Below are 20,878 nucleotides of genomic sequence, written 5' to 3'. Positions count from 1 at the left end.
TTAAAGCCGTTCACAATGTGAAATTAAATCAGAACTTTGTTAAAAGAACATACATTATGAAAAAAAAAAGAAGGGGGGCCAATGGAATCAGAAGGAAGATGAGTGCATAGCACAACATTTTAACTACCTGCAAACATGATTTACTGAGGCACAAATGGGAAATTTGAGTAATAAAACCAAAACCTAAAATTAGAGTCATTGTGAACTCCAATGATTCATTTTAAAAATGTTTTACCTGATATTTCCTGATCTTAAGTTGGCTGCGCTGTTCTCAACATGTGGAATGTACTCAAGCAGAGCTACAGTGCAGGGAATGACAAAAACCCCTAGAACAGCTCTGCCTAAGGCTGAGTGAACCCTGGCAAGTACATCCAACCCTCCAAAGCAACCTTCGGGACCTCCATCCAAGAAGTTGTGATCCTTCAAACCCAGAGGCATAGGCCTCTATGGTTGCCTTGATCAATCACATGATTGAGGTCTTACAAGGGTCATGGAAAAGAATGAAAAGATGAATGGAAAGGCAAATTCATTGTTTTTTTGTGTGGGGGTTTTAAGTGACAAGATGAATGGACAGAAAAACGCATTGTTTTTTTAGAAGTGAAAAAGCAACATCCTCCAGATGTCTAACTTGGATAGTCCAACTGGGTAATTGAATAAATTGAATATTGTTCCAAAGGAAATGTAGTACAAACAGCAAACAAGGATCAATAATAGTTATTAATACAGTTTTTAAAATGGCATTTTTAAAACTGTATTAATAACTATTATTGTTCCTTGTTTGCTGTTTGTATAACTTGGATAGTCGCCACAAGGAGGAATCAGACCCCTCCTCCGGAAAGGAGGGCAAACAGACCTCCGGGTTCACAGCTCAATCCTCCAGGAGGAAAACTATCCCTCAAGCTGTGTTGAACCAAACACTCAAGTACCCTAGGAGCATGCGAGTACCCAGGGCCGATGAGAAGAGACAGATGGAGCTGCAAATAGTCAACGCTTGGATGCGGCGCAGGTGTGAGGAAGTAGGATTCCACTTCGTGCGCAACTGGACGACGTTCTGGGGGAAGAGCAAGCTGTACAGGAAGGACGGTTTCCACCTCAGCAGAGATGGAACGAGGCTACCTGCAAGTAACATCAAGCGAGAAGTTGAGAAATTTTTAAACTAGGAAGAAGGGGAAAGCCGACAGTCGACCGAGAGAGAAAGAGAGAGAGAGTCGATGGTTTGGGAACCAGTATACCCAGAGGATACTGTGCATGAAGATAGAGGGACTCACCGGAGGACACTGTGCAGGAAGATATAGGGGAAGATTCACCGGATCACAGGCAAGACAGACCGAAAGGGACACAAGAGGGAAGGAAATGCAAGAAAGGAACAGGCCGTAAACTCAAGTGTATGTACACGAATGCAAGGAGCCTAAAGAAAAAGATGGGTGAATTAGAAACTATGGCACAAAAAGATAACATTGACATCATCGGAATCACGGAAACATGGTGGACTGAGGAAAACATCTAAGACATTGTGCTACCGGGATACAAGCTATACCGCAGAGACAAGAATGGCTCAAAAAGATGGGGGCATTCATATACATCAAAGGGGGAATTGAATCTACTAGAGAGAACACGCCAGGAATGAAAAATAAGTTAGAGTCTCTATGGATCAAAATTCCAGGAACAAATAGTTAAGTGCCATAAGGCGGTAGAAGGGGCCAAAAGAAACTACGAGGAAAAAATAGCCAAGGAGGCGAAAAACTTCAAGCCATTCTTGAGGATCCAGAGAAGTCAAAAACTCATCCAGATGAAATGAGGTGATCATTGAGCAGAGGATTTCCATAGAAAGGATACTGTACTCAAAGACAAGCATTTGCTCCCTTTAGATCCAGGATGGCCAGGAGTCTTCACCCTTTTTTGGGACCACGAAATAAATGACTTAATAGCACAGACCTTGCTCTGTCATAAGGACACTGCTTTAGCTCTGAACCACAAGGGGACACCATGAAGTCACCCAACACAATGTGGGCAAACTCCAAGGAATATCCTTCTCTGACCACCTCCAGAATCTACTGAATCAAGGCAATATTGGCCAACTTGTAGCAAAAGAGAGACAATCTATTCTTTACCTGTACCGAGGAGCCTGGCACACCCTCACTGGGTAGGCTAGGCTGCTCCCACCCCTCCAGAGAGGCCAGAGTTGCCAACTAATTTGGGTCCATGAAAGGAGCCAGACTTAAAATGGGTCTATCTGAACCCAAGGCCATTGGCTCTGAGCAGCGAGATATTCAAAAGTGAGCCACGGAGTGGCCCCTAGCAGCCAAATACCTCTTACCTTAGCTCAAGGCGGCAGAGTGGCTTTTTTCTCCCTTGTTCACAAAATTTCTCCAGGCTCTCCCTGAACAGTGAGCACCCGCTAAAAGGAAGCTGACAGAAGCTTCCTGGATGTTGCATCCATTACTCAATGACTGAGCCACAGCCAGTGCCATCCCATCACAGAGGTGGACACAGACCTGGAGGAGAGGTGGACCAAGTCATAAAGGATACCAGACTCCAGATGAGAAATCTCTGGAGACTCTAGCAACTGCTGTAATTAACATGGCATGGCCACATAACCACCACAAATGGTAGCCTGAATGCAAGACACTCCAAGAATAAAAGCAAAACAAAACTGCTACTCTACCCGCTTCTCATGCAGCTCACAGAGAGCCAAACCTCTCTAATAGCTGTCTTCTTGGTAACTGCTGTGATTAGTGCGCCCACCTTGAGGTACACCCAGTATCTATTCATTTCCTTTGGGGCAAAGGTGTACAGATACTTCAGAATCCTGGTCCCCTTGAGAACCCTATTAGGTGACTTATGTTCCACTAGCATCATGCATGTGTGAGTTTGTGGGGAGCAAAACATTGGGGGCTCTCCAATAGAGGACTGCCATCAGAGGGACTTGAGCATCCTCAAGCTATCATGACCTCGGCAATGAGTTGAGAAAGTTCTTGACAGAAGACACAAACATGAGAATTCCCCTCTTCCTCCTCTGGGAAAGAATCCTCCTCAAAATCAGAGTATAAAAGGACAGGGTGCACAACAGATCCTCCTGATCCTCTGGAATCAGCGAAGTACTCTGAGTATTGGATCCACCTCACCTGCATTCCCATCTCAGTGTCTAGCCTTTGGAACAAGGGCCTGGCTGGTATCAAGGAGCCTAGGGAAAAGCCTCTGCATACAAAACCTGCTAAACCTTTGGGCTAAAATGGTGAGCGCCTCCCCTCCCCCCAAAAAAAATAAAATAAAAAGCTAGGAGCCCCATCTGGCCCCTTCCCCTCACAGGCACACCTGAGGTTGGTGGCAGAGACGTCTCCACCCACTCTTCCAAGCCCTATGGGGGCTGCTTACTCTCCTCTACTATGAAAAAGCAGGAGAGGAAAATGCAAACAAGGACAAAAGGGCCACTGTTCCTAAGACATCAGGGCTGAAGGTCTTGATTTTAGTGCAGGGAAAGAGACTTTCAGCTCTATAGGTCCCCCCTACCCTTCTCCCCCCTTATTAGGCCATTTCAGAAGTTTGAAGTGGCCCACTGCAGGAGGGGCAGCCAGAGCCAACAACTGCAGTAAAATGCCAGCTCTCTCAAACTGCACAGCATCTGCTGGCAGACATGCTAGCCATCTGGCAGAAACATGCAAGACTGCCACAAGCCAACTCTGGATTAGGGCTCTGGCATTTCAGCTGTTCCCTTGCTGCCCACGAGTATGCTTTTTTTTTTTTTTTTTAAGGCAAAGAAGCCTTTTTTTTTTTTTTTAATACTCGAATAGAGCCCACCAAAACAACAAAGCTCATTGCATGAGCCTCATGTAAGGCCTCACCCAAGGCCTCACCTCCAGTATCACTGCCATGGAGACCAGGAGCTGCAAGTAGTAGCAAGTAGTACTGCAGGAATTAGAAGCGTTTCTATGCTTAGACCTTCTCTATCCAGTCTTCTGGGATACCCCATCCACTGGGATACATCATCCCATTGGAAGTGTCCAGGCAGACTCCTAGTGCCTGGGAGGGAACCAGGTAACTTGTTCCAATTTACAGTCCAATCTAGATCCCCAAGAGAGAGATGAATTGGGAACTGGCCAGGCTGGCCTCCGCTATAGAGTCCTTTAGTCAGCCAGTCATCTAGATAAGTATGCACCCTTATTCCCTGGTGGTGCAGATATGCAACAACCTTCAACATAACTTTGAAAAAGGTCTAGGAAGCTGTGGTCAGTCCAAAGGGCAAGGCCTGAAACTGGTAATGATGTGCAAGAACACAGATTCAAAGTTAATGTCTGTGATGGGCTACCAAGAGAATGTGCAGATAGGTCAGTGTTCAACCGGGTAAGTTCTTGAAATCCCTTTAACTTATGGAGGTCTGAGGGTTTTCCATGTGAAAATGCTGTACCCACAGCATTTACTCCTTTCAAGTCCAGAATAAGACGGAAGGATCTACCTTTCTTGGGGACCACAAAATAAATGGAACAACGTCCCAGATCACACTCTTTGCAAACATTGGCTCCACAGTGCCGAACTCCAACAGGTGCTCAAGAGAAAGGGCAGCAGTTTGTCGCTTTTTCTCCAAGCCACAGGGGGAAGGTATAAAGGCATCAGGAATGGGGAGGTTGAGCTCCAAAGAGTAACCCTTCTCCACAACCTCCAGAATCCACAAGTCCAAATTTATGTGGGCTCACTCATGGAAAAAAGAGAAAGCCTGCACCCACCCTCTCTTGCACCCCCGAGGAGCTCAGCGTGTCGTCACTGGGGCTGTCTGGAGCTCTGCCTGTGATGGCTAAAGGGCTGGCCTGAACTAGAGGCCTGGGTTGGAGCATGCTGGGATAGCTGAAAAAAAGACTCACCCCTCTGGAGCAACTTCTAAGCATGGGACTACTAGGGAGCCTTTTGGCCTCAGCTCAGGAAGATAAAAAAATCTAGCCTTGCCAGGGCCTTCCTGAAAAGCAAGCTCTCTCTGAAGTATGAGAGTTAGAGAAAAATCCAGAGTGGATTCCTTCTGCAGAGTCTTGCGGCCTGGGGGAGGTAACCCGCTTGTCCAGAATGAAACACCTATTGCACTAGAATTATTTTTTAAACAAACTGAGTGGAAAAAAAGCAAAGCCAAATCACAAAATCCTTTCCCTTTTTAAATTTTTTTGTTTTGTAGTAGGCCTGGTAGGGACGGAGACCCTATATTGGTGCAACTCATTAGCTATAGCCCATGGGCTAGGACACTCAAATGAGCCCTCTGAGCTCATCTGGGATAAGGAGAGAAGTCTCAACTCCCAGAGATCCAAATCCAGGGACTGGCCTGAGAGCTACAGGTTGTGGTGTGTAAACATGGGGGTCACAGCTACCTATCTTAGGTCCTACTGCACCAACCCAAGCTCGCCAACTACTAGAAATAGAGAAATACAGAAGGGCTTCATCTGTACTAGCCTTTACACCAGTGATGGAGGCAGAAATACTCAACTTCTCCAGTCATATCTGCTAGTTTAGAAGAGACAGCCTGATGGTCTTAACTGGTCTAGTAGGATAAGAAAATGACCCAGATAACCAAATTAGCTATTACCTGTTATATCATAATAATAATAATAATAATTTTATTCTTATATACTGCCAAAGCCATAGTAGTTTGAGGCGGTTTACAATAAGAGGAGCTGGACAATCAGCGAAGAAGGTACAAAGAAGGTTTAAACTACATGAAGCAGATACAGGAATAAGAGAGCAAGAACCTGCTGCAAACAATCAGCGAGAGAGGGGCACTGGACAGACATCAATACAAATAGGCCGAAAGAAGAGCGGGAATGAGAGATCGTGGTAAAAATCTGAGTGAGTAAAGTGATAGGACAAAGGGAGCAATTAGGATACAAATCAGTTGAATAAGTTTGTTTTCACTAGTTTTCTAAAACTTATATAGGAGGAAGAGTGCTATTATAAAGGAGTTCAGCCAGTTGTTTATTTGGCCTGCTTAGAAAGCAAGTGTTCTGTCTAGGTATCTTTTCTATCGGCAGGCCTTTATTGATGGATGGGTGAACATGTGGACTCTGCGTGTAGATCTGCTGGGGCAGTCCAAGTTGAAATGTGCAACCAGGTATGTGGGGGCCGAGCCAAGTATAGATTTAAAACAAAGACAGGCAAATTTGAACAAGGCTCTTGCCTCCAGGGGCAACCAGTGAAGTTTTTGGTAATGCCAAAAATCAGTCGGACGGCTGAGTTTTGGATGATTTGGAGTCTTTGAGTAGTTTTCTTGAAAGATCCCAGATAAATGATGTAGCAGTAGTCGAGTAAGTTTAGTATGGAGGCTTGTACCAATAGACGGAATGAGGCTGGGAGCTTCAGGCTACATCCCATAGCATTACCTTCAAATAGGTCTCAAATGCATTATGGGAAAGTTCATGTACAAAATAAATCTCTGTGCTATCTAGGTGATCTGCAACCTATGAGGATGCCAGTAAAGCAAGAAACTTGAGTAAAACCAGCTAAAAAAAATCCTGAGATCAAGGCAGTACCTAAAGAATTCTTAAGATGACTGGGGGCCATCCCTGATCAGCGCTAAACCAGTTTGACTGGTTTAGCGACCGATCAAATTTGCAGACCCTAAACTCAAAACGGCTCACTGCATGGCTTTTCGTGTGGTCATACATTCTCCAATTCTGGCATTCAAATAAAGTAATTAATATTAAAACCAGCCATCCAATCAATGACCTAACCTTGCATGCCAGAATTGGATTGGTACTACTAACCCAGAAAACTCAACAGGTCTAGAAGACCTATCAGTAAACTGTTGTGCCCATTAAAAAAAAACCCCACACAAATGGTGTGCTAACGACCCCCAAGCTGAATGACCCAAGTATTTGGGGGGGGGTGAATAAATAAATAAAAATCAGCAGGAGGAATGCCAACTCCCTTCTGCCACTGGATGCTCCCCACCTCCCTCGATCCACCCCCACACCTCAAAAATAGATAACAGCAGGAGGGATGCCCAGCACCTCCTGCTCGCAGGTCCATTACTCCATAATGGTGAGCTTTCCACTTCCCGGTGTATCCTGGGATGCACAGGAAGGGGCCTTAGGAGGCATCTGAGCCAATCAGGACCTTAGGCCCCTCCCCATGTATCCCAGGATACACCGGGAAGGGGTAGGTCTGACATTTTGGACTGGCAGTCCTATGACTAGGAGGGTCTGGGCATCCCTCCTGCAGCCATCTATTTTTAATAAGGGGGAAGTTCAGGTGGTGTGTGTGTGAGGGGGGAGGAAATCGGGAGGTATCCAGTGGCAGGAGGAGTTGGTCATCCTTGCTGCTGATAATTTTTAGGAAGAGGAGCGGTTTTTGGGGAAGGAGAGGGGAGGGATCAGTTCAGGTAGGCCTCGCAGTGGCAGCAGGGAGTGGGCAACACTCCTACTGATTTTTTTGATACAGAAGTCTTTCGTCTGGGTTGGAGGTGGGGCAGGGTCTTTTTAATGGGGCAGATAACTGTGCATGTGTAACATGCGCACAATCTCTGTCGTCATTAAAGGAAAAAAAAAACCCAACAGCAGCTGAGTGGCAGAAGGCTGCTTTGGAGCTTCCCATGTCACTCAGCTGTTCAGGCTTTCCCAAACCGGCTCTGCACATGTGTCAAAGTCGCTCTCACAGTGACTATCAGACTGGATTACGGCGAACCTCCATACAAATCATTTGCTTGCCAACTTGTTGAAACATCAATTGTTGTTCCAGAGTCAGCCAAAAAAACTGGCCAACAGCGACTCACACGGTCTTTATCGACTGTATTTTGTGCATCTAGCCTTGGGAGTCTACCAAGCCAGGAAGTAGCAATCAATTTTATATTACACAGATGGACTGAAACAAGAACTGTGAATATGTTCACTTATGTTCAAGTGCTTCCATGATTACATTTCAAAAATCATAACTAGTTAAAAAACCAAAATAAATAGACAACTAAAAGCTACAAAGTATTAAGCACTGACCTTTTTGTCTCTGGTCCGTACTTCGCCATAGAAATCTAGGGCTTCTTGTGCCCTTAAAAATTTGCTGCGATGTAGTAAATATGCACATATCATAACACCTGTTCGTCCCTTTCCAGCTTTACAGTGAATTGCAGCAACATGATTGTCATCTTCACTTAGCCACTGGTCAAGATCTTCACAAAAAGGTTTGATAAGCTCTAGCTGGGGTGGATTATGGTCTTCAAAAGGATATTGTGCAACTGTAGTAAAAAGATACTTTTAGTGCGGCAATTTGATTAACCCAATAGTCAATCTCAAAACAAATGAAATTAACATTTAATACATGATGCGGGAGAGAGCAGAGTACAAGTACCTTTTCAAATATGGATAGTATTTTAAATTAGCCTAGTCCCGGATACATTTCAACATTGTAACAAATACAAATTTTCTGTAGGTCACAACAAACATTAGCTAAAATGACTATTTACATATAAAATATCTGAATAACCACCATCTACCGTGTTTTCCCAAAAATAAGACCTACTCCAAAAATAAGTCCTAGCATCATTTTCAGGGTAGGTCTTAATATAAGCCCTACCTCCGAAAATAAGCCCTAGTCACTGGCAGCAGCAGCAGCGTTCACCCCCCCCCCATCCGAACCACGAGACAGAAATAAACAATCCAGCAGCGTCTCCAGCAATCTAGACAGGCTGCTTCGTGGCCTTCTATCACTCAGCTGTTCCTCTGCCTCATCACTGATGACATCAGCAATGCGGCAGAAGAAAGGCCGGGTGATATAAGGCAGCAAGCCTGTCTAGATCTTGCTGCGAACGATGCTGGTTTGTTATAAGGTATTTATTTCTGTCTCACGGTTAGATGGGATGGAGAGATGAGTTGGCGGGGGTGTGCAATGGGGGCGTGGGGAGGGGGATAGCAAAATGCTACATTGGAGGAAGGGAGGGATAGAAGCTGCAAGGGTTCTGCTGCACAAGGGATGGTAGGGAGGGATAGAAAGATACTGCACAAGGGGATGGATGAGAGGGGAGGAAAGATGCTGTACATGTGGGGAAAAGAAAGGAAATAGGAAGAATTGGGGTAGAGGAGAGGAAGGGCGAGATGATCATTGTACATGAAAATAAGACATCCCCGAAAATAAGACCTAGTGCCTTTTTTGGGCCCAAGAAACACGGTAGTATCTGTAAAATAGCCAAAACATTTGCATATATTCCTTAGCAACAGACTTGAGTGAAAGAGTAGCTTATGTATTTAAAAATTTCTATTCCGATTACATTAAAAGCATATATCCATAAGTTCTTACATAAAACACTGAAAACAACATGTCAACCATCACATCTATCTTCTACTTTCAGAATATCTAATTATATACATCTTATCTAGAAAAGTATTCCACATTAAATACTTGTACAAATAAATGAGTTTTCAATTCCATCCTAAAAGATTTCACGTCCTTGCAGAGTCTCAAGCAACCTGGCAGACAATTCCACAATTGTGTGCCTGCTACTGAAAAAGCTGTTGCTTGGGTTCTTTTGTAGTGTATTTCCCCATCTGATTCGGTTGATAATCTAATTTCTGATTCTGATCTTAATGAGCACAGAAGTGTATATCTCCTTAGTATCTGCGATAAATTCCAGGGCACCATTCCATAGATTGTCTGATGAACAATTAAGATTTTATACTCAATCCTAAACTTAATTCATATCCAATGTAACTGCTTTAGTATGTGTGAGATGTGCATATATTGAGAAACCCCTGTAATTAGTCTTGCAGCAGTGTTCTGCACAACCTACAGTGCCTTAATTTTAGATTTTGCAATACTTATTATGCATGTATTACAAGTCTAATTTCATAATCAAACTTTGTAACACTGTCCAAAAGTCTGACAATGTCATAAAATGTTTTACTCTAGCGAATATTCAAAACTAAAAAAAGCTCCTATAATACGCCCATCTTTAAAAAGGGATCAAGAGGTGACCCGTGAAACTACAGACCGGTGAGTCTGACCTCGGTTCTGGGGAAAATGGCGGAAGCACTGATAAAAGAAAACATCGATGAACATTTTGAAAGAAACGAACTTCTGATAACCAGCCAACATGGTTTCTGCAAGGGGAGATCATGCCTAACGAACTTATTGCACTTCTTCGATGGAATTAACAAACGGATGGACAAAGGAGACCCCATAGACATCATATATCTAGATTTCCAAAAAGCCTTTGACAAGGTGCCCCATGAACACCTACTCCGGAAACTGAAGAACCATGGGGTGGAAAGAGACGTACATAGATGGATCAGAAACTGGTTGACGGGTAGGAAACAGAGGGTAGGAGTGAAAGACCACTACTCGGACTGGAGGAGGGTCACGAGTGGGGTCCCGCAGGGCTCGGTGCTCAGGCCGCTGCGATTTAATATATTCATAAATGATCTAGAAACAGGAACGAAGTGTGAGATAATAAAATTTGCGGACGACACCAAACTATTTAGTGGAGCTTGAACTAAAGAGGACTGCAAAGAATTGCAAAGGGACTTGAACAAACTAGGGGAATGGGCGACGAAATGGCAGATGAAATTCAACATTGAGAAATGTAAAGTATTACATGTGGGAAACAGAAACCCGAGGTACAACAATACGATGGGAGGGATGTTATTGAATGAGAATACCCAAGAAAGGGACTTGGGGGTAATGGTGGACATGACAAATGAAGCCAACGGCACAGTGCGCAGCGGCTGCTAAGAGAGCGAATAGAATGCTAGGTATAATCAAGAAGGGTATTACAACCAGATCGAAAGAGGTCATCCTGCCATTGTACCAGACAATGGTGTGCTTGCACCCGGAGTACTGCGTCCATATTGGTGGCCGTACCTTAAAAAGGATATGGCGATACTCGAGAGGGTTCAGAGGAGAGCTTGAACCGGAAGCCTTCTCTCTGACATTGCAATGTCAGAGGGAAGGCTTCCAGATGAGGCGCGGGACGCATGCGAGGAGCTGCTGCCCACAGCTTTGTGCAATGCAGCACTCAGGGAGCCGGCCCGAAGATGCTGCATTGATTGCAAAGTAGACCGGCCCAAAGATAATACCGGGGGGCAGGCCAGAAGGCAAGGCACATGGAGGGAGAGAGACAACAACGGTAGGGGAAATGCTTTTATTTTTTTTTTTAATTTAGTGATCGATTTGTCTGTTCAGGAAGAAATGCATTTGTTTCTTTTCCTCTGGGGTTGTACTGCTTGCAGAGCCTTGCATCTTAGGGTTTGTAAATATTAGTACTTTTAGTTTTTGGTCCTGCATTTGCATGGGGTTATCTGTTTTATGGTAGGAATGAATGTTAAAAAGCATACGGTGTGCTTTGTGTATTTTAATTTTGTGGTTAAGCATTATGTGCTGTTAATACAATTATATTTTGTGTTTATATGAAAAATGAATGGAACAAATGGTGTTACAATTAGTACTATTATGGGGGTCCTTGCTCTGTATATTTGTATTTATAAAATAACAATTGTACAGAATATTGTTTCTTTTTATCTATATATATATATAAAATCGGATGTATGTATGTATGTGCTGCGATCACGCAAAAACGGCTTGACCGATTTGAACGAAACTTGGTATGCAGATCCCTCACTACCCGGGATGATATGTTCTGGGGGTCTCGCGGCCCACCTGCATACGTGGGCGGAGCTACAAACAGATAATCGGATTTCACCCATTCATGTCAATGGAAAAAATGTAAAGAGCTGCCAACGCAAAAACGGCTTGCCCGATTTGAACGAAACTTGGTATGCCGATCCCTCACTACCTGGGGTGATATGTTCTGGGGGTCTCACGGCCCACCTGCACATGTGGGCGGAGCTACAAACAGAAAATCAGATTTCACCCATTCATGTCAATGGAAAAAATGTAAAAACTGCCTCCGCAAAACCGGCTTGCCCGATTTGAACGAAACTTGGTATGCGGATCCCTCACTACCCGGGATGATATGTTCTGGGGGTCTCGCGGCCCAACTGCACACGTGGGCGGAGCTACAAACATAACTTCAGATTTCACCCATTCAAGTCAATGGGAAAAATGTAAAAAGCTGTGGGACCGATTTGAACTAAACTTGGTATGCTGATCCCTCACTACCTGGGGTGATATGTTCTGGGGGTCTCGCGGCCCACCTACACACATGGGCGGAGCTACAAACAGAAAATCAGATTTCACCCATTCATGTCAATGGAAAAAATGTAAAAAACTGCCATTCTCACAGTAATTCCAACTACCTGGGGTGATATGTTCTGGGGGTCTCGCGGCCCACCTGCACACGTGGGCGGAGCTACAAACAGAACATCAGATTTCACCCATTCATGTCAATGGAAAAAATGTAAAAAGCTGCCATTCTCACTGTGACCAATTTGGACGAAACTTGGTATGCAGATCCCTCACTACCTGGGGTGATATGTTCTGGGGGTCTCGCGGCCCACCTGCACACGTGGGCGGAGCTACAAACAGAAAATCAGATTTCACCCATTCATGTCAATGGAAAAAATGTAAAAAGCTGCCATTCTCACAGTAATTCAAAAACGTCTTGACCAATTTGAACGAAACTTGGTATGCAGATCCCTCACTACCTGGGGTGATATGTTCTGGGGGTCTCGCGGCCCTCCTGCACACGTGGGCGGAGCTACAAACAGAAAATCGGATTTCACCCATTCATATCAATGGAAAAAATGTAAAACGCTGTGGGACCGATTTGAACGAAAATTGGTATGCAGATCCCTCACTACCGGGGGTGATATGTTCTGGGGGTCTTGCCGCCCACATGGGCGGAGCTACAAACAGAAAATCAGATTTCACCCATTCAAGTCAATGGAAAAAATGTAAAAAGCTGTGGGACCGATTTGAACGAAAATTGGTATGCAGATCCCTCACTACCGGGAGTGATATGTTCTGGGGGTCTCGCGACCCACCTGCACACGTGGGCGGAGCTACAAACAGAAAATCAGATTTCACCCATTCAAGTCAATGGAAAAAATGTAAGAAGCTGTGGGACCGATTTGAACGAAATTTGGTATGCAGATCCCTCACTACCTGGGGTGATATGTTCTGGGGGTCTCGCGGCCCACCTGCACACGTGGGCGGAGCTACAAACAGAAAATCAGATTTCACCCATTCAAGTCAATGGAAAAAATGTAAGAAGCTGTGGGACCGATTTGAACGAAACTTGGTATGCAGATCCCTCACTACCTGGGGTGATATGTTCTGGGGGTCTCGCGGCCCACCTGCACACGTGGGAAGGGTGGGTTCACCCAAGAATGTATATGTTCTTGCTCCTGGAGGTGAAACTAAAAATGTTGTTTATAATCAATTTTTGTGTTAGTTGAATTGTATTCATTTTATCAAATATTTCACATTATACTTTGAATATTTTACTTTTTATAAAGCTGTAACAAAATTATTTCATTCACCACTATAAAGTATCTTTATTTAAATCCATTTACAGTGTTATTGCTATAATTAAATACCCGTGCAACGCCGGGGCATCAGCTAGTACTTTAATAAAATATGTTCAATATAAAATCATAACTGAGGCTTGTGCGGATGGGATCAGATGGTTTGCGGGGACTGAACTCACGGAGACGGGGTGAAAATGTTTTTTTAAATTTCAGTCTTAGTAGTTTGCCGGTCCACAAAATAATTATTTTATTTCCGCAGGTCCATAGGTGTAAAAAGGTTGAAGAACACTGGTCTAGTTCATCTTACCTGCATAATCCTGATACCCTGCACAGAATTTATAGCATTGGTGTGGAGGAAGAGGGAAAGAGATATTTGAAGGGAGAATGTTGGGAAGAGAAAGGAAGAAATGGTGGACCTGGGGAAGGGAGGCAGGCAGGCAGGCAGGGGGAAAGATGGGATGGGGTCAGTTGGGAAGAGAAAGGGAGAGAAGTTGGATCTTGGGATGGGAAGGAGGGAGAAATGTTAGGTCTGTGGATGGAAGGCAGAGATGCAGCATCTCTCTTTTTTCCCCCCTCCATTTCATTGTTCAGCATCAAAGGGGGAGGGAAGAAGAAAACAGAAAAGAGAGGGAGCAAAATGTTGGACCATGGAGATAGAGGAAGAGAGATGGACCCATGGGAGGGCAGGAGGGAAGAGAGCTGGGATAAGAAGATGCTAGGCAGGAGATGGAAAGAAAGGGACAGGGAGTTAAAGCCTGACCAGTGGAGAGAGGGAGGGGGATTCTGAAAGTGGTGAGCCATGTGGATGAGGTCAAAAGGGAGATGACAAGATGAGTGAGAGAGAAGTGAGTACAGTGGTAGAAATGTGGTAATGGGGAGTAGATAGAAGGAAATAGGAGGATGGGAAAGGAGTGAGATGGGAAATGAGAGAGCTAGGGACTGAGAGAAGATGGAGAATTGAGAGGTAGCTGAACATTTATAAAGAAGAAGGGTGAGAAAGAAGGCAAGATTTGAGTGGACAGAGGCAAAAAAGAGAAAAAGTTAAGAAGGCTGAAAGGGAAAAATCAATACAATGGAGACAGGCATAAGGAAAGAATGGAACAGTATTGAGAGGAGAAAAACTGGACAGCAAACATTGGAAAGAGAATTGGTAGAAGATCGACAAAAAGCAGAAAGAGAAACTGGGACCAAGATGATGGAAAAACAAAACATCCAGACAATAAGATAGAAAAAATTGTTTTATTATGAATTTATTAACTGGAATATGTTAGCTTTGGGATATGTGCATCACAATTATTTTTGTATTCAGTGGCGTAGTCATATACAGCTGATTTGGAAGAGGGACTGGAGCCCAAAATTAGTGGAGGGGCACCAAAGAGCCCAAAATTAGTGGAGGGGCACCAAAGTTTCTCCCTGCCTGAGTGCAATTTATAAATACTTGAGCTAGTGGAGATTCCCAAGCCCTGCCAACTGAAGACATCTTCCTCCAGTCTAGCAACTCAAAATCTTCAAGCTTTGCAGCCAAAGGCAATATCCTCAAGCTGCCCCTGCTTTCATGCATACATGAAAACCAAGGGCGGGGGGGGGGGGGGCAGGGAGGAGGCCCAAAAAAGCAGTAATATTTACCCTGATTAAACGATCATCCACGTGCGCTGCTGACAGCTGATTCAGCATCCCCGCTCTGATGAGGCTCACCTCTGAAGAGGCTCACCATAGCTGTAATAGAAGTGAATGGGAGAACCAGGAATGCGCATCCCTGCTCATCAGAGTGGGGATGCAGAAGCCTGGGGCTGCTCCCACTGTCAGCGGTGTACGTGGAGGATCACTCAGTCAGGGTAAGAATTACTGCTTTTTTGGGTTCTTCTCCACAGTGTCCCTTTAATGAAGGTTTATTATTAGATACGTACATCTTCTATATCAGTGGTCTCAAACTCAAACCCTTTCCAGGGCCACATTTTGGATTTGTAGGTACTCAGAGGGCCTCAGAATAAATAGTTAATACATTTGTAAAGAAATGATAATTCTGCATGAGGTAAAACTCTTTATAGTTTATAAATCTTTCCTTTTGGCTAAGTCTTAATAATAATATTGTCATTTATAGCTAAAGAGACATATGATCAAGAAACTGTTTTATTTTACTTTTGTGATTTTGATAAACATACCGAGGGCCTCAAAATAGTACCTGGCGGGCCGCATGTGGCCCCCGGGCCGCGAGTTTGAGACCACTGTTCTATATTAATGACTGCAAATTTGGGACCTGCTCAGCTTTTTTTTTTGCTCATCAGCTAGTGTTAGTGTTTGTGCGGCCCCAGAAAATTTTCTTTGTCCAATGTGGCCCAGGGAAGCCAAAAGGTTGGACATTCCTACCCTACTCCTTCACCATGAGCAGGGAGGGGTAACTTTCATAGCATTCCAGGTCATGGGCCAACACCTCTTCCCCACTCCTACTCCTTCACTGTAAGCAGGGAGGGTTAATTTGCATAGCATCAAATTTGCACCAACATATTTCCCCGTCCCGCCACACCCGGCTATTTTTTCGTGCCACCCGGCTAGAAAAAATTTCTGGGGAGAACACTGTAACTTCTTCTCTAAAAAAATATTGGATCTAACACATTACCTGCCTTATGAGTCGCAAGACCATGGGAACTCACTGCAGCTATTTTGTGTGTGGCTCTGCATGGGGCACAAGCATAGGAAGATTGCTCTTGCCCCGCTTTACCACTCGTCCACCAGGCTTTAAAAAGTAAGTATGTGGAGAGGCCCAGGAGGCGGGGTGGGTCAGTGAGATGAAAAGCACAACTAATCAAAGTCATGAGTGCCAAACCCGCAAATATAGAGGGTGACCTGTAATGCTTCCATTGCTTTTCAGTGATTTTGGTTACTCTGGCATGTTAGTTGGACTGAGCTTTGTTTTATCCCAGACTTGTCATCTGTGAACACATACACCACAGGTTTGGTTCCATTTTTAGTGACCCCTGATGCAGGCGTTCCTCAGACGCCGAAACACAGTGCTGTGCCGGGTCCACAGTTTCTGCTTGTGTTCTTTTATGAAATAAACAAGTTGGTTTTACATCAGTGTTCTTCAGTGGAGTGCTCATTGTCTGTTCCCGTTTCCTTTTGTACTGTTTTATACCTGTGGGTTCTCTATCCTGTTGGACTTCTTGGTGTTACTTGGGTGACCTGTAATTCCCGTACTTGTTTGTGCCAAGATAAAATTTAGAAAAGGTGAGTTTTAAAATCTATATCCAATTAAACTGTGCTATTAATTTTTGAAATATTATTTCGCAAAGGGAAACAAAAGCTGAAAATAAGCTATGGCACCAAAAGTATAAAAACATTCCAGTTACTTACCTCTGCAGTTAAATTTGTTGGTATCATAATGTCTTTCAGCACATCTGTAACACAGAAGTATGAATGACAGTTCAGTTAATTTTATTAGACAATTTCATAATAATGTCACGAATGTTTATAAAAAGGTATCAGCAGTTTTGTTAAAAGCTTAACTTGAAATAGAAAGATATATTTGCAATGAAAACAAACAAAGAAATACCAAGACAAATAAAATCACAATTGCAAGAAATACTGCCAACCCCAACTCAAGGCAATGGGGAGCCTTCAAGACTATGAAAAGCTAGGTGGAATCACCCTCCTAATTATAATGAAGAAAAACAGAAAATAATGTAAAGTTCTTCAAGAACAGTACCAGAAAGCACAGTTACTCACCTGTAACAGATGTTTTCAGGGACAGCTTGCAGATACTCTCACAGATGGGTGACATCCTCCACGAAACCTGGTACAGACAGTGCAAAAATGTACTGTCACTTTAACTTCCTAGAAGTTTCAAGACAGTCCATACCACGCATACAACCTAAGAAAAAAAAGTAGAGTTGGTGGGAGGGTTGTGAGAATATCTGCCTGCTGTCCCTGGATAAGACCTGTTAAAGGTAAGTAACTGTGCTTTATCCCAGGACAAGCAGGAAGCATATTTTCACAGATGGAACTCCCTAGCTACTACGAATGGGATGGAGGGAAGTTGGCAACTAAGTAGAGAATTTTTATTTTTTTTTAAGAACTGTTTGGCCGAACAGACTATCCTGTCTGGAACTGATCTCCAGACAGATATGGGATGTTAAAATATGGAGAAGGGACTTAAGAGTCTGCTTCATAAATGTCCCCAATGGAGGAAAAATGGAGTAAACTGCGGCTAGTAAGGCTGTCACCGCTATCATTTCAGATGCTGGAGCACTACTGTCCAGTGGCAGCACAGCCCAAGTATGGCCGCATGATAGGCAGTCCGTTGACTATGGAAAGATTGGCTTCTTGATTATCAAAGCTCCTAGTATGCAGGGATTAAAGGATATAACAGACGCATTGTAGTTTGGAAAGGCATAGTTCAATGTTGGGAGCAAGCCAAGGAAGGTTTACAGTCCAATAAGTGATGTACAGTTTTCCCAGGGAGACAATGTGGTCTGGAGAAGGCCAGTATTTCTATAGACTGGTTGAGATGAAAATTGGAGACTACCTCTAGTAGGAAGTTGAGATGAATGAAAAGAACAACTATCTTGAGAAAAAGTTGGGTAAAGTGAACCATGTATTAGAGATTGGAATCCTCTGAATCAGTACACTACAGAAATACAAAGAGAGAAGACTACTGTCTAAGTAAGATGCTGGAGAGAAAGTCATAAGTGTTTCAAATGGAGACTTCACCAAATGAAGAGGTCAACTTGAGGGTTATAAGCAACCGGAGAAGGTTGGATGGGAGGCTTTGACATCATGAGGCCCTTCAACAGGCAAGAAAGCAACAGATGTGTAGCCAGAAGGTTGGTACCCAAAGATACCTATAAGGCACTGAAGTATTGAGATGTGGTGCTGAAAGGCACTTGCAGGGCACCAATATTTTTACTATGAGACATACACAAAAAGTAATGCAGCACTGATGATATAGGATATATGTTTGGTGTCCAGTGGTAGAATCATTGTGTAGAGAGTTGCTCAGGAAGTTATAGTGGTTGACACTGGAACAGAGAGATGGAAGTTATCACTTACAGAGAGCCAGGAATGAGGCTGTAAAATGCTGATACTGTTATTGGTAGGCAGAAGGGAAATTTCACTTTGAGCCAAGACATTTTAAGTAGTAAAGGTCACAAGGGCTGCCTCAGTTCCTGTGGAGCCATGAGAATCATGGTGGTTGGATTCTGCTGAAATGTGAAGGATTTCCATATAGAAACATGACGGCAGATAAAGGCCAAATGACCCATCTAGTCTGCCCATCCGCAGTAACCATTATTTCTTTCTCTGAGAGATCAGGCCCTCTTGAATTCAGACACAGTCTCTGTTTCCACTACCTCTTCCGGGAGACTGTTCCACGCATCTACCACCCTTTCCGCAAAAAAGTATTTCCTCAGATTACTCCAGAGCCTATCACCTCTTAACTTCATCCTATGCCCTCTCATTGCAGAGTTTCCTTTCAAATGAAAGAGACTCAATTCATGCACATTTATATTATGTAGGTATTTATCATATCTCCCCTCTCCTGTTTTTCCTCCAAAGTATACAGACTGAGATCTTTAAGTCTGTCCCCATATGCCTTATCACGAAGGCCACGCACCATTTTAGTAGCCTTCCTCTGGACCAACTCCATCCTTTTTATATCTTTTTGAAGGTGTGGCCTCCAGAATTGTACACAATATTCTACATGAGGTCTCACCAGTCTTATACAGAGGCATCAATACCTCCTTTTTCCTACTGGCCATACCTCTCTCTATGCAACCTAGCATCCTTCTAGCTTTCACCTTTACCTTTTCAACCTGTTTTGCTACCTTAAGATCATCACATACAATTACACCCAAGTCCCACTCTTCTGCTTTACAAAAATGTTAAAAAGAACATGCCCAAGAACAGAACCTTGAGGCACACCACTGGTAATATCCCTTTCTTCAGAGCTATCTCGATTGATCACTACATATCAAAAGGATTGAAGGGAACGCATGTAGGAAATGGGATGACCCGACTGGAAGAAATTCAGTGGAATCCAAATGATGAGGAGAGTGCAGACTGGAACAGAACTGCTAAAGGTTGCGATTATTGACAGAAACTTAATTGTGGAGATCCCCAAGTCAATTAGAGTAGATGGAATAGAGATGAAGACAGACACCAATCATGAGCTGAAGAAATCTGATGAAACGACTGTTAGAGTATTCCATTTCTCTGCTAGCTTCAAAAAAATTGTTATCACCTCTTGACAAGAGGAGAAGGGTCTGCACACCCTTGCTTAATTATGTAGCAGATGGCTAGTAGAAGTGCTGATGCTAGGCCAAAAGATCGTAGCACCCTGTACTGAAAGCAGAGGTACTTCCTGTGGGCTGGAAGAATGAGGATATGTGTCTGTCTTCTTTGAGATCCAGAGCGCAATGCCATTTGTTCTTCTGTAATAGGAGAAAGAGTGCCTAGGGACAGCATGTAAAACTTTTCTTGGACTAAGAACTTAAGGGCTCAGAGGATAAGAACGGGTGCAGTCCTCCAGTCTTTTTTGGTATGAGAAAATATTTGGAGTAGAACCCTCTGGTGAAGAGGTACTGGTTGATGGAAATCAGCTGCATAAGATCTGAGAGTTCTTGCTGAAGAATACTTTCTTGGAGGTCTGTATGGAGGGATTTTACGTAGATGAAGAATAGATTTCGTTAAGACCTGCAAGGCCCAATTGTTGATGATTAGGGTTTAATGATGTTGATGAGTCAGATGACCTTCGATGCGATGAGTAGAAGGGTGAAATGGCAGAACTGTGTGGCTAGACTTTGGATAAGGGAGTAATAGAAGCATCAGTAGTTCAGTGGCCAATGCTGGAAGCAACGATGTCTTTGTTAACCAGACTTTCAAGTAGGGGAATAGATTAACTCTAAGAGTTGAGTGGTGCAGGCACAACCAAATACAGTGCAAAAATTTGGACGCCGATTCCAGACCACAAAGTAATTCACTACATAGCAGGTAAGTTGGCCTATTCAGAAATCAAAGGTACTGCCTGTGGCTTCCATGAGACCTCGAGAATACTGTCACCGGTTTTGCTCCAGAAGGGGTACTTTTTTCCTGTTTTTTTTTTTTGTTTTTTTTTTAAGTATATGTGAAGAGCACAGAGGTTGAGAATTAGTAGATGACCTATAATAATAATAATTTTATTTTTTATATACCGCTAACCAAGAATGGTTCTAGGCGGTTCACAATAAGTAAAAACTGTACAGCGAAAATACAATTTAAAAAGGAAATACATCAAGTAGTAAAAACATAAGAAATGCTTAAAATTTTTAAAAGACAACAGAATGCATTAGGATACAACTTTATCAAATAATTGGGTCTTCAATAATTTTCTAAAATCAAGATAGGAGGAAGCTCCTAGCATGATTTTTCCAAAGACATTCAATTTAGCAGCCTGAAAAGAAAGCGTTATCTCAAGAAACCTTTTATAACATAATTTAACAGAGGGGAATGTAAACAAACAA

General features: G+C 43.4%; 1 protein-coding gene across 1 annotated transcript in view; it reads right to left on the bottom strand.

The window, feature by feature from the left end:
• Nucleotides 1-20,878, bottom strand: part of PTEN (phosphatase and tensin homolog) — a 259,068-nt gene that overhangs the window by 111,590 nt on the left and 126,600 nt on the right. The window contains exons 4-5 of the mRNA XM_033941236.1: nt 16,737-16,780; nt 7,962-8,200 (exon numbers count right to left, since the gene is read on the bottom strand). Of these exons, the coding sequence (XP_033797127.1) occupies nt 7,962-8,200; nt 16,737-16,780 (283 nt within the window). The remainder of the gene's footprint in view (nt 1-7,961; nt 8,201-16,736; nt 16,781-20,878) is intronic.

Source organism: Geotrypetes seraphini, chromosome 4 (assembly GCF_902459505.1).
Source record: "Geotrypetes seraphini chromosome 4, aGeoSer1.1, whole genome shotgun sequence".
Classification (NCBI taxonomy): domain Eukaryota; kingdom Metazoa; phylum Chordata; class Amphibia; order Gymnophiona; family Dermophiidae; genus Geotrypetes; species Geotrypetes seraphini.
The sequence above is the reverse complement of the archived record's forward strand: the minus strand, read 5'-3'. Positions and strand labels throughout refer to the sequence as shown.